This window comes from Notechis scutatus, chromosome 1, assembly GCF_049901735.1.
Source record: "Notechis scutatus isolate UNSWTSFEM ecotype Mainland chromosome 1, rNotScu1.2, whole genome shotgun sequence".
In the NCBI taxonomy this organism is placed as follows: Eukaryota; Metazoa; Chordata; class Lepidosauria; order Squamata; family Elapidae; genus Notechis; species Notechis scutatus.
This window is the reverse complement of record NC_142009.1, coordinates 243,247,195-243,265,892: the sequence shown is the minus strand read 5'-3', so window position 1 is coordinate 243,265,892 and position 18,698 is coordinate 243,247,195. Positions and strand designations below refer to the sequence as shown.

Here is an 18,698-nt window from a genome sequence, read left to right as displayed (position 1 = left end):
ATAAATAAAGCTAGCAAATAGCACTTATCAAGTGACAGAATTCACAGTTAAAATCTATGACAAAAGGAACTACTTTTATCTTTTTGACAAATATAACACAACTTTCAGGTTGCTTAAATATACATGAAAACAAAGAACAGAAAGCACCTCATTTTTTTTCTTTTTATGTACACTGAGAGCATATCAAATTCCTTGTGTGTCCAATCACACTTGGCCAATAAAAAATTCTATTCTATTTTTTCTATTCTATTCTATTCTATTCTATTCTATTCTATTCTATTCTATTCTATTCTATTCTTCTATTCTATTCTATTCTATTCTATTCTATTCTATTCTATTCTCTTCTATTCTCTTCTATTCTCTTCTATTCTCTTCTCTTCTATTCTATTCTACTCTACTCTACTCTACTCTACTCTACTCTACTCTACTCTACTCTATTCTATTCTAGAAATGCTAATCAAGATATTCAGGCCTCAAGTTCCACTTAACCTTCTATAGGCAAATCTATTCACACATGTATATATATAATTTACCAGGGCACATTGTTGAAGTACGTAGATGTTGGTGATTCTGATCTATTTTGTTGTGAGCTCCTGGATTCTGTCTGAGCTTGGTTGTTTGTTTGCAGATGTTTTATTACCGAACTATGCAATATTGTCAGTGCTAGTAGTGAGTGTCAGTTTTACGCTCTGTTTATATACAGTAGCTTGCTCTATCCATATTGAGGTGTGCTTTTCTCCTTGGTAGTTCTTTGATTAGGTTATTGTTTTCTGCTAGATTGTTTGTCTGGTGTTAATCCCTGCTTATCTGAGTGTAGACTGCTGGAGATATGTATTCTGCTCTTTTAGTTTCCTTCTTAGCTTTTTTATTGTCTCTTTTGAGTGGTATGTAAATGTAATTTATCTTTCTATGTTTATTGATGGCTGAGATTAACATATCTAGCCATTAGCAGACCACTAAAACTTCTTAAAGACAACTATCCCAAACCATAGAGTCCTTCTGTGAGGGAGGCGGGCAGTTTCAAAAGATGATGATGATGATCATAATAATAGCAGATTTATTGACTAGAATCAAATCTCCCACTACATGCAGTACAGTATTTGGTGACTGCTACTTTTAGAGATCAGTACTGAAAATATCAGAATGTGGATTACTTTTCATTTAGTTGAAATTATTTTAAAAAATACTGTTTTCCTTAGTATAGACATTGTAACTGTGAGCTCTTCATTTTTTTATGCAATTAGTGACAATAACATGGTCAGTACTGGTCAGGATATCCTAGAATTACCATAGTTATCCAAGTAACTATGAGAATGACCAAAGGAACCATAACTGATCTGATAAGCCATTTGCAGCTTGTATTAGTAACAATAAAGAAATTATGCTTGGTTTTGGTTATGGGCTTTCTGAATTTTAAGATGGGTTATACAATCATAATAAAGACTGTCTGGTTCTTAATGCAGCACACAACTTCCTCCAGATGAGGGTCTATAGAACAGCCTTTTCATTAATAGTCTAGTTAAAAAAGCAGAAAGCAGAACTTTGCCAAGATCCACATTTGGTGGTAAAAGAAAGCAAGCTTACACAATTAGAGTAAGCAACACATGTCATGTTATCAGCAAACCCTGCCACTAGAAAGACTATCTCCACCATGTGTAACTGATAGCATAAAACAGCAATGTCTAAATATAAGCCAGTTATCTCTTAGCAGCACACCAAATAAGCAACATAAAAAGGTATGATTTGTAAGTGCAGAGACAACCAGTAACAGCAAAACACACAATAATTTGGTGAGCCATAAATTGGGATACATAGTTCTAATTAACAACCATTTTTAAATACATCACATACACATTCACAATAGGGATGAAAAAAATGATATTTGGTACCTATTCATGCATTCAGATGCCCTTATTCTGGAAAGAGGGAGAAGGAAAGGCAGTCTCTTTCCCATATTGCACAGAAGAAGAAATGGAGAACAAACCCAAAGCACACATCAATAAGAACAGAACAAGAACAAAGTTGAAAAAGTTAAAAAGATGGAAGCCTAAATCATTAATAGGAATTTGGTGTAAGTTCAACCCCTTAGACACAGCCATTCACCCTTTTTATAAAATGACTATATGGAATCGTAATTCTTCTGAAGTTCATTTAAAATACCACCCTCCATAATTTTTCTCACTTGGAACTGAAAAACAGCAGGATTGCTAAAAATATAACCAAGTTGATAGTCCTGGATGTAAACAGTAGGGAATCAGTTGAGAAGACAGTTAAATAGAAAGCACAGAAAGACCATGTAATTACGAGCAATGTGCCTTTAAGATTTCCATTCATCCAAGGAAAATCAGTGCAGAGTCTCCTAAGATAAGGAATGTGCAACATATTATTTTAATTGTGTTCATACATAATACAGGACACCAACCAATATTACACAAATTACTCTATGTAATGTAGGCTCTAGGCTTTCTGGCTACAGAATAAAGAATAAATATTAGTATCTATAGATTCTTGCAGACAAAAAAAGTTAATTTTAGGGAGGGAAGGACGGAAGGACGGACGGACGGAGGGATGGACAGATGGAGGAAGGGAGGGAGGTAGGGTTAATAGTGGGGTATTTTTCAAACTAGCAATGTGTTTTAGACATGCTAGCTTACAGTAAATCTGGGATTTAAAAAATTATCTAATTTTTAAATGGAAAGCCATTGGGAATAACAGCTTGCATGTTTTACTTCATTGGGAAAGACAATAGGAATAAATCCTGTTGTGTTTTACTTCTAAGTAAATATATGAGTTTGCACTACAAATATTTAATATCAATCTATATATTGGAATATTATCAATGAAATAAAGCCCAAGTACACAAGGATAAATACTTCTGAAAATAGTAGTTGTGACAATAAACATTTGGAAAAATACTGTCTACATTTTTATGAATTATGCAAAGTATTAGACAAAGTATTTGACTTCAAAGATGGAATAATTTAGATTAATACATATACTGATTTGGATGCAACAATGGCAAATAAATTACACTGAGCTCAGGACATAAAAAAGAGAAAAGAACTGCATAATTACAACCAATCTGAAAGACTGCTTTTATGGATTCATTCAGACCAGTGGTGGGATTCAATTTTTTTTAACTACCGGTTCTGTGGGCCTGGCTTGGTGGGCGTGGCAGGGGAAGGATACTGTAAAATCTCCAGTCAGAGGAGGTATTTGCCGGTTCTCCGAACTACTCAAAATTTCCACTATCAGTTCTCCAGAACTGGTCAGAACCTGCTGAATACCACCTCTGATTCAGACACTACATTTTCCACCAAAGAAATAAGAAAACTAATTTGTTTATTCCACCATTTCTTCCTATGAATAGCAAATTATAATGCATGAGTATGCTTCTGTTATATACAGTAGAAATTGAAATTTATGCCGATATGACCCCTAAGATAGACTGCTACAATGTAATCTCCAATAGGTCACCTTGAGAGACTATTTCAAAACTATAGTTGGTACAGAATGCAGCCTGTAGAAGGATGGAGAATGCAAGCTGCTACAGCTAGGTTATCCATATGCTGCAGGTGCTGCATGGGCTATCTACGGTTTCCATATACAATTCAAAATATTGATTTTGACTTTTAACACCCTCAACGGCTTGGCTCCTAGGTATCTGCAGGAATACTTCTTCCTAGTAGAGTTATCTTATCCAATGAGTTCATCCCCGCTAGAGATATTATCTGTACTCACTATGTGAGAATTTACATCAGTGGGAGTCCAAGGTTAAGTGTCTCTGTTAGGGCTTCTCATGTCCCGTTAGAAATGAGACTTGTTTCAACATACTTCCATAATAAAGTAGTGAAAAGTGAATTATTTTGTAGGGAGTTGCAGCTATATAGTGTTCACAGAGACCAATGAAGGTGAGGTTTGAATTTGAACTATGTTATATTGTGTTTTTAAACTGTTTTTATTTTCATTGACTGCTCTGTTTTTATTCAATCTAGTTTTTATTTATTTCATAAATTTAGCCGTCCTAAATAAATAACTCTAAGTGATGTACAAAGTTAAATACACCAAAACAAAAGAACAAAATACTGATAGTCCTCGCCTTATTTAGTTCATTTAGTGACCGTTCAAAGTTACAACAGGACTGGGAAAAGTTACTCATGACTGTTTTTCACACTTTGAGGCCACATGATCAAAGTGACTTATGACAGTTTTTCACCATTGCATTCCTGAGGTCACATGATCAAAATTCAGATGTTTGGCAACTAGGTCATACTTATGACAACTGCAGTGTCCTGAGGTCATGTGATCAGCTTTTGCAACCTTCTGACCAGCAAAGTCAATGGGAAAGCCTGATTCATTGAACAAACTGGGTTACTAAGTTAACAACTACAGTGATTTACTTAACAACTGTGACAAGAAAGGTCTTAAAAGAGGGGGAAAATCACTTAACAAATGCCTCACTTAGCAGTATAAATTTTAGTGATTGTAAAACAAGGACTGCCTGTAACCCAAACCATAACAATTAAAAAAAATTAAAAACCATTATAAAAAACAACAACATCCTACACCAGCAGGAGAGTACATTCCATTTCCCTAGCCTGATTCCCATGTCATGGGATCTCCAGACCAGATGGCAAAGCCAAGGTGTCAGACTTTTCTGGAAGACCAGCAAGATGAGGGTTAACCCAACCTCAGGAGCAATGATCTTCCAGAACAGGGGTCTTCAACTTGACAACTTTAAACTTGTGGACTTCAACTTCCAGAATTCTTCCTCCAGTCATGTTAACTCAGGAATTCTGGGAGTTGAAGTCCACAAGTCTTAAACTTTGCCAAGTTTGAAGACCCTTGGATTAGAGGATAGGTACTGTGGCAGAAAATGCTGCCTTCGAGTCTCCCATCAGATACATTACTTTGTGAATGGGGCCCGCCACATGCCTTTCTTTTTATTACGTATTAGTTCTTATATTTTACTGTTGTAAACTGTTAGTTTCAAGGTTCACCAGTATATATCATTGGGCAAACTGTCAGGGAGGCTAATTCATCCATCTCTATTCTTATCTTCAGGATCACGAGTGATTTGAACACTTATATCCATGAAAAATGGAACATGTAATTTATTTTACTAATCAATAATGTACAATTTTCTAGAGTATAATTTAGCATACATATTTTATGAGGAAGTTAGAATTATGTATTCATTACAGGTAGTTCAATGGCACTTTCTTCCATCTATAAAATATGCACACTGATAAAATGTAACACCACCTAATTAACCACCCACAGTAATTAAACTTGTGGGAATATATTATAGATAAATAAATATATTATCTCTTCTGGAGGCACTGCTGTCTTACTTTCCACTTGGGTGCAGTTTGTGGGTTAGCATTTTTCAAACACATAATGAAACCAACAAACTACTTTGCAATTGGAAGAACTGTGGTTTAGGTTTATGATTGTTTATGTAACATAAAATTAGCACATACGGTGCTAATTACAGTTCCTGAAAAAAATAAAGGAAGATAGCCATGCAGCTATCTTAAATCTCTTTTCCACTGTAAAGCACCCAGCCAAAATCTTTACCATTATATATAATGTAACATCTAATTATTATTGGAAAGCAGAATACAAATATGAATGGCATGTATTTTTAATTTGATTTAGATTTTCTTTTTAGTTAAACAAACTGTCAACCACAATATACCATCTCATATGTGAATTATTAATTTATTTCAAATAGACAAAATGTATTATATCCCCAAAGTTATTTTTTTTTCCTGATAGGTGTCTTTTTACAGTTGAAAAAAACTCTAACTCAAAGGAAATTGATACTTCCATCCACTTTTTATAATCATTTTTGGACTCAATCTTTTTGTATTGAAGAACACCAAACAAGATAAGAACACTGAATTAGATAAGTTCAGAGTTAATGTACAGTACTTATAAAACTCAGCATTATATGTTTCTGGGTTTTAAAGTTAAGGCAGAGTACTAAGTATTGTATATTAAATAATAGCAACAAAGCCTAAATTTAACTATGGGTTGAAATGATTTTCCAAATACAGTCAAACTAATGCTAGTTGTGTTAAAACTAATCCCATTCCTGATGACAAGCAGAAAAAAAAGTTGCATATGCAACAAGTGTAAAATTTGGAGTTTTACTACTATTGCAGAACTTCAAAACTTTCTTTATCTGATGAGCTTGTTGTTTAAAAACATGCTCCATGAAGTTTTAAAAATACATTACTCTAACTACAGAATTAGAATTTATCATGTAATTTGCCAGTTGGAATCATTCCAGATTGGCTCAATTCAGGGTCCAGTCAAGGAAAATAAAAGTCCAAAACCTATTGTTTTGCAAAATCTACCTAAAGACATTTCAGATATTGTTTCCGTTGCAAGCTATCCCAATGCATCAGAAAGCCAACTAGCTTCTTTTATGACACCTTTTCAAGGAAATATCAAGACTATATTGAAAAAGAAATGGTACAGAGATACTTCAATTCTATTTTTCTATTAAATATAAAGGGAGACCTATAATCTTTAAATCTAATATATATGTATATCAAAATGCAACACATCTGCTTGCTTAAAAGAAACCATATAGTTTGCAATTAGTAAATTTACCTTAAAGGAATATTTGCGATTTATATGATCTTCAGGTCCCACAGGTGAAATTACATAACTAGGCAATGGTATACTTCCAAGAACAGATTCTTCTCTGCTGTCTTTTGAATGAAAGAAATAATCAAGTTTCAATATTTTAAAAAATAAAACACAATATGTTTACAGCAAAACTAACTGGTGTGGTCAAAAAACCTAAATATAGCAAGTGAAGGACTTACCTGGGTCATTTGGGATTGAAGTGATTGAGCAAAAATACACACACATGATATTTTCACCACATGATCAATAGCACAGAAGCTACTAAATGTTCACTAGATTCAAATGCTACCTTCCAGATGAGACAGTGAGTACTTTAAAAAACTAAGGAGTGGTTACAATATAGTGGGGAAGCACATGTGTGCGTGCAGAAGGCCCTAAGTTCAATCTTTTGCATTTCCAATAAAAAGAAAGTGAATTGGCAGCTAGGATAAAGTGTTATCTAACTCTTTATAAAGAAGATTCCAATTTCTGCCCATATTGCTAAATATACTGCAAGTACATTGCAGTATATAATTTGATGTAAATTACTTCCCAACAATATAAAAAATATAGTCCAATGTTCTGTTTCCAACAGTGTTCAGTTCTTCCTGCAAAACTTAAAGCAGAGAATGGAATGGTAATTTTTCAGCTTGAAATTGTCTCCCCTCCCCTACTGAGTTTCACACCAATTGAAGTTCCTTGATCATGTCAATAACTAAATGATTACTCTTTTAATTCATGTATGCATTTTATTAAACTATTGTCATCCATTTTTCAGATAAAACTGCACAGCTGACGTATGAGAGAAATGAAGTATATGTAAAGAATACAAACTGATGCATCAAGTGTCCACTTCACATTTAAATAAGAAGATCAAGGCCTTTGTACATTTCAGTTTGCTCTAATTATTCATTCTTTAATGGAACCATGCAACATTGTTCACAAGGTTAAAAGTATTCAAAAGAAAAAGAGTGCTAGTGAAGATGTATGCGACACCTGAATAAACAGTAATTTTTTACTTTCTCTATATGAGGAATACATACAACACTTAATCTGTCAGTGTGGTATCAGAAATGCATGTATATAAAATGCAATAGTCATTAATCTTCTCTCAAATATCATATTCACCAAAACAAAAGATAAGCTAAATTCCAAATGGCTAAGCCCAAATAAGGAGTGGATGGGGAAAAAAAAAGCATGTCTCGTATTTTGCTTGTGCAAAAATCTTGTGCTCACTTTGTTAACCCAGGCTTGCCAACTAGAAGCCAATCTTGGAGATTCCTTAGAGGATATGTGGATATATGACACACCAGTGTATATGTACACATTGTATTTACACATCAGTGTATATCAGAGGTGGTATTCAGCAGGTTCTGACCAGTTCTGGAGAACCGGTAGCGGAAATTTTGAGTAGTAGTTCGGAGAACCGACAAATACCACCTCTGACTGGAGATTTTATAGTATCCTTCCCCTGCCACGCCCACCAAGCCACGCCCACAGAACCGGTAGTGAAAAAATTTGAATCCCACCCCTGGTGTGTATGTATCCACATAATCAATCATTTATCTAAAACTGTTAAAAGTCTCAGTCCCAAAAAGGGGAAAGGCCAGAATAAAACCAGTATTAAATAAATAACTAATTAAAATGAATTGTCTGAAAAGTATGTTGTACATTAATGAACTCACATCTGAATATACTAATCTTTCTCTTTTAAACCACTCTCACAAAAAATAATAAAACAATGCACCTAATTTCTGTTGGTACTGCAGGAAGAATGCAGAGGCAAAAATGAATGAGGATTAAGGAATGGATGAAGAAAAGGGAAGGGACTGAGCAGGGAAGGAAAAACTAAGGAAGGAAGCCCTGTTTGTACTTTACAAAAAGTTAAATTTGTTAGAAAAGGAATTCTTCTCAAGCCATTCCTCAGGCTTACATTAATAATAACTATATTCATTTGTAACTCTATTTTTAATAGCTGTCTTTTATTCTTAAAGAATGTAGCACAGCTTCCTAAATTAATTGGTAAGTATTTGAGGGAAATATCTATGGATATTTCATCCAGATCATGTCATCCAGTCATCCAGATCATGGTTGTCCAAAAAGTAGATTTTAAAGAGGCAACTGGACTTTCTGGTTTTTCTTTGAAGACGTTTCACTTCTCATCCATGAAGCTGCTTCTTCCCCACCATCCAGCCAGAGCTGAAGAAGCTTCTTGGATGAGTAGCAAAAGATCTTCAAAGAAAAACCAGAAAGTTCAGTTGCCTATTTGAGGGAAAAGCTTCATATATGATAAATATGGTAAGTGGGAAATAAAAAGGTGATTTCACAGTTGCAGAAATATTTTTAAACAAAGATTTATATTCACTAACCTTTATAATAAAATAAACAGTAATCTGCTAGCACAAACCACCTTCTTTTCCATAATCTCATTCCAGAGCTATCCTGAAACACAAATGACAATAGGTATCTGGTAAAAACTTAGAATAAAATAACACAGAAATATACTAAATAAAATTTGGAATGACTATGTGCCTCTTTAATGTATGAAAATGTGCTAAAAAACTTAGCCAGCTACCCTAGCATATCATAATCAAGCCTACTTCTGAATGTTTTACAGTTCTTCTAGAAGGTAGGGAAAGTTAGAAATTAGCATAAATAAATTAGCACACTGGAAGAAGAGCCTGGTGTCTTGTTAGAAATGATTAAAACAGATGTAGTAGACATGAAGAAGACCCTCATATGATATGCTTTGCCCCACTTTTGTTCCACTGTAATTTCATATCCATAAATTTGTTAAAATATTATTATGAATATCAGCATGGTTTAACAGCAGGAATATACTTAATTATACAGTACATCCCCAAAGTGGAATTTATTACTATGAAGAATTTTGATTATACCAACATAGGGTGTAATAATAAAAAAAAGATACCCTTCAACATGACCCCAAATTTACAGTTTTGGATTGATGATGTATGTGAACTGACTCTACTGGTGTTAATAGAAAGATTGATCAGAAAGATTAAGTGTGCTTGAAGTGTTTAAAAATGGGTTGAATGACTTCCTTCATAGTTATTACAGTATGCTTTTCTCATTTCCTTTTAAAAAAATATTTGCTTGTTAAGTTCATTTCTTCTTTTATCCCCCCTTTCTTTGTAAATTAAAGCAACTTTTTTAAAAAAACTATAATACTCACTTGTTTGTGAAGCCAGCCTCTGACCACAACAGGAATATTAGGGTTTCTCCTTATAGCTTGATCCCTTTTCCCAAAGCTATGAACTTTATTGCTAGATTTTACTAACTAAAAAAAAGCATATACAAAATAAGTAAGTACGAACTATATTTAGGACTAACCCTTAACTCCAAAGAAACAGTGGAATAATACAAAAACTTATATTTTACTTTTGACTGTGTAATTTACACTACTAGTTGATTAAGTATTAAAAAAAAAAAATCAGCAGAAGCAAATATCTGACAACATTATAATAATGAACTATTGAAATACAAATTTACGACGTTTCAGTCCTTCAAATCCTATTGCTTGATCTCTGCAAATTGGAAGGTAGTAAAGAGAAACTGCAGTACAGGTAGTCCTTAACTTACAATCACAATTCAGCCCAAATTTTCCATTCCTAAGCAAGACACTAAGGGAATTTTACTCCATTTTACAACCTTTTTTTGACACAGTTGTTAAGTGAATCACTGCAGTTGTTAAGTTAGTTTACACAGTGAATTAAGTGAATCTGCATATATTTATATATTTATACTCAGATTACTGCTAATTTTCTGTTTTAATATTCATGTGAATCTATAAAATAATGTTTCACTAAGATCAGAACAAAGACACTTTGAACGCAAAAGCTGTAGGAGATGATCAGACTGAGCTTGAGGGGAGGGAACAAGTATGTCATCAATCTTGAATCCCTTTGCACCCAGAAAAGATCGAAGTCCAAGCCACTTTGAATTTTGTTGACTCTTATTTACTTCCCATTAGCTTTGACCTTGCAGGGAGTCTTAGCATGCAATAAACCTGCATTCATTAGAAATGCCTTTTCTCCTGATTTCTCGCATTTGACAAAAACCCTGATATAAATTTTCGTTCATAAATGAAAAAGAACAAGCTAAAGACAAACATGCCATAACCTGCAATTTGATTCTATAGTACAATTTTCTCGGGAACATTTTCCAGTTATTTTGGAATTTATAATTGGGCTTGTGTGTGTATATATATATATATATGCAAGACAAATATGTGTGTGTGTGTGTGTGTGTGTGTCTTGCAATAATAGGACAGTTATTCTTATTTTTGTATTATTTTCATTAAAATATTTGCTCTCTGGGATATAAAACAGTGTTTTTCTAGAAGTATTTATGTCAAGCTTCCCTCCACATAACAGATGCCTATAAGACTAATGATTTGGATTTTGTTTCATAAAATTACAATGCCCAGAAGAATCAACTGTAAGTCCAAGCACCAAAGTATATTTTAAACCAATGTTTAGCACAAGATCACAAGAGCAATGCATACTTAGGATCAACCCCCTACACATCTTTAAGAACATAGAAAATAGGGATATATCTAATTCAAATCTAATGCATTTCTTCTACGGATCCATGAATTTCTTCTACAGATTTAATATAGTACAGTTAGCACAATGCCCCCCAATACGACTCATTCTCTTAATATGCTTCATTTTTCAAATTTCATTAAAAACTCAAATTTACCTTGGATCCAAGTTTTGTATCTGTAGTGGATGTAGTTACAGCAGTAGATGTTTCACTGACCATACTTGAAGGTCTTTGGTTTATCTGATGTTTGGACATATGTGAATTATGCCTGAAAGAAAGAAATCACAATTGAATTGATTATTAAAATCTTATTTTAAACTGTGGAACTAGGATGAACTAACTCTGCAAATGTTCCGTGTTTCTAGTTTACCAGTTCAATAAATAGCTTAAGCTAGATGAAACATCATTCATATCATTAAAAACGGTCAAACCTTCAAATCAAATTTTATTCCTGATGGCTTACAACCCATGTAGTTTTCTCAGCAGCAATACAATGGTTTGCTATTGTGTTTCTCCAGCATGTTTTTTTTTAAACTTCCCTGTTTATTTTACAGACCTCGAATCCTCTGAAAGTCTCTTAATGCTCTTAATATTTACATCCTAATCAGGCCTGGCCCTTCCAAGGTCCAAAAAAGCTTAGTCAGGTGGTGCTGCGTAATTGCATAATTGGCTTTGAAAAAGGAAAGCATAGTCCTGGGAATGTAATCTTGTGGCCTGCCATAAGAGCAAAGATTACAACTTTCCCACTAAAATCTAAATCCGCATTCTCTTTTTTTAGAATTAACACAATAAATATAGTCCTCAACTTACAACTGTTCACTGAACAGTGGTTCAAAGTTGTGATGGTCTTGGAAAAGGTGATCTATGATCCGTCCTCGAAGTCACATGCATGGTCACGTGGTTGCATGTGATTTTCGGCACTTGGTAAACGACTTGCATTTACAATGATTACAGCATCTTGCATAGTCATGTGATCACAATTTGCAGTCACCCCAGATGACATCTCACAAGCATATCGATTTTACAGAAGACAATGTTGAAAAAGCACTACGCAATCTAAAACCATCTCTATCTATTGGACCGGACGGAATACGGGCCTACTTATTAAAAAAGCTATCCACTGCCATAGCAGAACCTCTAAGCATAATCTTTGAAAAATCTTTCACGACCAGCTCCTTGCCAAACCTATGGTCACAAGCCACGGTCATCCCCATCTTCAAAAAGGGAGACCCCAGCCTAGTTGAAAATTACAGACCAATCTCTTTATGCTGCGTCACCTGTAAAGTCATGGAATCAATTATTAACCAATCCATCATGCTCCACTTAGAGACAAACAACCTACTCTCTAATAAACAATTTGGTTTCAGAAAAAAAAAACTATCCTGCAATCTGCAACTCTTACATTGCAAAAACATATGGACTACACAACTCGATCAGGGCAAAGCAATAGATGCAATCTACATAGACTTCTGTAAAGCCTTTGATTCAGTGGTACACAACAAACTACTCCTAAAACTAAAATCTTACGGAATCTCTGGACACCTGTATTACTGGATAGAAGCATTCCTGTCAAACAGACAACAAATGGTCAAAATTGGGAGCGTCCTATCAAATTCTCAACAGTGGTGTCCCCCAAGGCAGTGTTCTAGGACCAACTCTCTTCATACTCTACATAAATGACCTCTGTGATCATATCAAGAGCAACTGCGTCCTCTTCGCTGATGATGTAAAGCTATTCAACACCATAGACAATACTGCTACCCTTCAAAAAGACCTTGACTGTGTATCAGAATGGTCAAACAAATGGCAACTTCAAATCTCAACAAATAAATGCTCTGTCGTAGATATTGGCAAAAAAAATCAGAAAATAAAATACAGGCTGAATAGTCAAGACCTTGTTGATGATCCAAACTCTGTCAAGAATCTTGGAGTACTCATCTCTAATGATCTAAGTGCTAGAGCCCATTGTAACTACATAGCCAAAAAGGCATTAAGAGCTGTTAACCTAATCTTACGTAGCTTTTTCTCTGATAATATTACACTACTAACTAAAGCATACAAAACATTTGCTAGACCAATACTCGAATACAGCTCATCAGTCTGGAACCCACATTACGTATCTCATATTAACAGAGTTAAGAAAGTCCAGAAATATTTCACAAGAAGAGTTCTCTACTCCTCTACTCATTGCAGAATACCTTATGCCACCAGACTTGAAATTCTAGACCGAGAAAACCTAGAACTATGCCGCCTTTGGTCTGATCTAAGGATAGTATATAAAATCATACATTGCAATGTGCTACCTGTCAATGAATACTTCAGCTTCAACCATAACAATACAAGAGCAAACAATAGATACAAACTCAAGGTTAATCGCACCAAACTTGATTGCAGGAAATACGACTTCAGCAACAGAGTGGTCAATGTCTGGAATACTCTACCTGACTCTGTGGTTTCTTCCCCAAACCCCAAAAACTTTAACCTTAGACTGTCTACTATTGACCTCACCCCTTCCTAAGAGATCTGTAGGGGGCGTGCATAAGCGCACCAACATGCCTACCATCCCTGTCCTATTGTTTCTTTTATTTTTCTTATATGTATCCATGTATTAATAACTATGTTTTTACTTATACCTATTATCTTGTAAGCAATTGACAAACCAAATAAATAAATAAATAAATAAAATAAAGCAAAATCAATTGGAGAAGCTGGTTTCTTGTACCTAAAATGGGACTAGAACTCTCCTGGTTTCTAGCCCAGCACCTTCTTCGCCTTTTACTTTAAAAAAAAACCTTTTACTTTTGCCTTTTGAACCTGAATAACATTGTGTTTTTAAGAGTATAACTTGTAACCTAGTTCTTTTTTAATTTGAATTTATTGTCTTTTGCCACAGGAAAATCCTGTAGCTTATAAATGTCACTGTAATATGGAATGTATGCCTTGACCTCTATTGTTGTTTTGCCAAATTAAAGCGCTCATGCCATATTGCATTTTAAATCTTCAAGCAACAGCACAGGTCGTGAAAGAAAAGATGAGACTTAAATTAGCAACATGATAGAATTTTCCATCTAGGGTTATGGCTAAATGAAGTCATGGAATATAACATACTGTATTGTTGCACTGAAATCTCACTATTCTTATCTAGCTTAACACAGCCAAATAAAACGTCTGACAAACGAGATGTCCAGAATGTTTCCATTGTTGTCACTGATATTCAATCAAGGAATACATAAAAACAGGCCACTAAAACAGTTATTGGGTCATTGTTCATTATTTCTCTTATAAAAGACCAAACTATCAGGAGAAAGCAGCAAGTGAAACCATGACAATCAATTTCATGATTTCACTCAAGTCAAGAGAAGATTAACTGCCATCTATCTTCAATTTAATGTTTTTTTTCAGGACTCAACAATTTAACAGATTATATATTTTAAGGATATGGAGCTTTTTTTAAATGCGAAATTTAGTTTTCCACAATTACAAAGCATCTGTTTGTTAAAGGTATAAAACCTTTTTAAATATCGCAAATATACATGAATAATACTGAAACAAGGATGAAATATTATGTTCATAGCATTTTCAAACAGATGATGTAGTACACCTAATAAGTGTTATAACATCTTTTGTTTTCTTGTGTTTGTATCTGAGGAAAATATTTTAATTTTTTACATAAAGAATTGCATTTTCTTTGCTTCTATCTTTGTTTTAGCCCAAATCAATATTCTGAAGACTGCCTTTTTTCCTTGCTAACTTGTGCACTTTTCAGAAAGGAATATACAACCCTTTTCAGGCTGAGGGGTTTATTGGGCCTTTGAATAGCATGATGAGAACTGTGGTGGGAGACTGCCAAGAACTGAAAAGGGCTAGAACAAAAACTAAAATGAAGTTCATTGTCATTCAATTAATTAAATGATATGTGTATTATTATTCATATGTACCTAATAATTTTCCCCTTGTCACAGTACAATGTAATTCAGCCTCAGTTTTTTAATGGAGGAGAGTATTTTTATTTGTGGAGCCTGGGATGGAAAAGTGGTACAATGGGAAAAAATTGTTTCGGCATTCATTCATAAGGAATTGGAATGAAACAACAACATACACTTAATAGGTAGTTATAGAATAAGATTGTAGAATTTCAACTACTAATTAAAGGTTAAAAACAGTTATTCGATGCCTAAGGCAAATCAATCTACTTACTCCTCTTGTAAAATGAACTCCACGTTTTCTGGGGAAAACTGGCCAGTCACTGGATGTTTAAATGTGGTAGTTTGGTGGTTGTGGCTGAAAGGAAAATCAAAATCTAGTTCAATACCAAAGTAAGCACAAATAACAGAAAATAACATTTTACCAAAAAAATCTTATTACACCTGAATGGCTTTTGCTTAGTACAGGTACATTTCTTGCGCTAAGCTGCAGAGATGAGATACAAGTAGTTTCCTGAACATATCAGATATGATATCACATATCAGCTCTACTATTTATTTCAATCTGTAACAAGGATCCATTTATTATGTTCCTGCTTCTGACATTTAAGAAAAATAAGCAATGCATGTTTCTATACTCGCTTTCAAAAACATTGCTTTTGCTTTGGAAAGATTAAGTTATTATCATTTGTTTCTTTTAAATCTTTGGAGTTGCACTTTCTGCCTGGTGGCTTCAGGGAATCCTCCCTGGTCTATGATTGGTCAGTAGCGCTAGATGGTTCAGTAGGAAAAAAAAGGGCAAAGGACATCAATTCCTGTGGGGTAGAAGAGACTGATGGGAGGGAAGGAACAGCACCCAGGATCACAGTGTAGGTAGTCCTCTACTTAACAACAGTTCCTTTAGTGACTGTTCAAAGTTACAATGGCAATGAAAAAAGTGATTTATGACCATTTTTCCCACTTATGACCATTGCATCTTCATGGTCATGTATCAAAATTCAGATGCTTGGCAACTGACTCATAGCTATGATGGTTGCAGTCACCTTTTGTGACCTTCTGACAAGTGAAATCAATGGGGAAGCCAGATTCACTTAACGACCAGGTGACTAACTTATCAACTGCAGTGATTCATTTAACAACTGAGGCAAGGAAGGATTCACTTAACAACAGAGGAAAGAAAGGTTGTCAAATGGGGCAAAATTTAACCAATATCTCACTTAACAACAGAAATGTTGGGCTCAATTGTGGTGGTAAGTCAAGGACTACTTGTATGTTGACTTCTGGAGAAAAAAAAGGACGGTATATGACAAAAGTCACAAGGTGGGCTAACAAGTGGATTCCTGCCACCTCTTCCACAGTTCCAGGGGAAACACTGCAGAATGCTCTAATTTTGGGGTGTTTCTTCAGGAGCAGCAGTTGAGCTGATTAACTTTCAAAATTAATTGGATCAGGACCAATGGAAGTGCCCAGGCACTGGGGGGAGGGGGGGGGGAGACACAGGATTATCTACTGGACTTCATTGTTGGGCAGACTTCACCACTGGACTTCATAAAGCAGATTTCAATGAAAAATGGCAACTATAGTTCCAGGACTCTGTTTGAAAAAGAAAGGAAACCTGCACACCATTCAATTAAATTCATAATACTTGCACATGCTTAACTGGGAAGAATAGGTTTCAAACTGATTTTAGTATGGCTTACAAACAGCAGGTGACAAGGTAGAAGAACAGGGAGGAGTCCAGAGTTGCATTTTAAAACCAGTTTTAGCCTAACCCTCTCAAAAGAGGGATAATCTTGGATTTGGACTCATTTTCCTACTTGTTGCGTACAATAAATAACATAATAAGGCTGGTAGGTTATCGGATTGTTCTGCAGTGTGGAATTTTTGCTGTTCTCTGAGCTTGGCTGTTTGGTTGCAAATGTTTCAGGCACTGATGATATTAACTAGCTGGGTAATGAAATATCTACAATCAAGCAACCAAGTTCAGAAAGCATCAAGAATTCTGCAATTCAACCCTGAACTACAGATACTCACTGCTGTTAGGTTTGTCCTGAAATTCTACAGAAGGTCTGCCTCCGCTCAATTCTTTAAAAATTATTGCAGTTCCACTTCACAATCACATCTGTTTTGTGGACTTACAAGCTTGTCACAATTCCATATCACTGGCCACAGCATGCTTATTAGTACTTTCTTGTGTATTTTTTGGGAGGCTTCTGAGATAACTGGACAGTTGCTATGTACAGCAAGTTGCCACTGTTGCTGCATTTATGTTTAGTTGAATGAGTTTACTTTGCTACCATACTTGATGTGTGGGGAACAGAACACTAGCTTCTACTGCTTTATAGAAAAATACATACACACCCGCGTCCATGTACACCACAGGCACACACACATCATGGAATTTGAACAAATATTTAAACTGGCTGTAGTTCACTTGAACAAGGCGCACTTGCTTACAGAGGTCAGCTGATCTTTTCTGCCAGTAAGATACTTTCACATTCTTTATTTTCTACTTGGTTAATTATTCATGCAAGGCTCAAGGTTAACTGTGCTTTGTTGAAGACTGGGATCTAATCAGCTGGAGTACAACTAGTCAGAGAAAAAGGTTTACAGCCGCCTGTGCATATCCATGTTTGACAGATTAACTCCTATGTGAACATAACCCCTTATTTGTTTTTAATATATATTTCCACATCCTTTTTATCTCTTAACTAAAATTTGATACCCATCTAAAATGAATGATTTATGAAAATGTACATAGAAATATGAAATTAGATTCATAATGCTGAATTCACAGAATTAAAAGCAAAGTGCTGCAAGTCTATCCATTTAAAGTATTGTAATAATATAGGTTGGTTATTCAGAATAGATTAATTCTGATAATAAAATGGTTCTGAATTATACATAACAATTTTCTAGAGTCAAGGTCTAACATGCTATTTTAAGCAAGTTCAATTGTTTGAATGAAAATTTTCTGACATTTCCTTCTTCAAACAGCAAAAAGTTATTTTATATACAGCGTATAAATAATGATCAGCTTTCTTAGATTTTTATCTATTTGCACCAAGAGCATATTCAGAATCCATTTGGCCAGTTTTTAAACCTCCTCTTCACCACAAACAGACAAATCAGTAAAGAAAGCCAAAACGTATTATGGGTTTAAACTTCCAAATACATTTGTCTTTAAGGTGTCACAAAATTTTTCATTGTCTTCATTTCTATTAATAAAATACACTCAGGCAGAATTGCCACATGGTTTTGGAGTTAGCTTTCCAAAATCAGCCTCTAACTTCTTATATAATTTAAAAGCAATTATTTATTATGTCTTGATTGTCATAAAGTAATAAACCTCACCCAAAAGCCTACTGCATACTTATTTCTGAAATACTGCTTTTATATTCGCATGTAGTGGTGATTACAAAAACACAATATTTACATCTTATCATATTTATGTAACTAAACGCTTTTAAAAGCTTTATGCCTATTCATGCTAAAACACATGAAAAGCTAGCACTGCTAACAAACAGATATATTATGGGATTGGAATTCAAGACCACCTAACCG

At 34.6% G+C, this 18,698-nt stretch overlaps 1 protein-coding gene across 1 annotated transcript in view; it reads right to left on the bottom strand.

Moving 5' to 3' along the window:
- Positions 1–18,698, bottom strand: part of PLEKHA7 (pleckstrin homology domain containing A7) — a 133,790-nt gene that overhangs the window by 50,202 nt on the left and 64,890 nt on the right. The window contains 5 exon segments of the mRNA XM_026668327.2: positions 6,625–6,725; positions 9,012–9,084; positions 9,839–9,943; positions 11,368–11,479; positions 15,409–15,492. Of these exon segments, the coding sequence (XP_026524112.2) occupies positions 6,625–6,725; positions 9,012–9,084; positions 9,839–9,943; positions 11,368–11,479; positions 15,409–15,492 (475 nt within the window).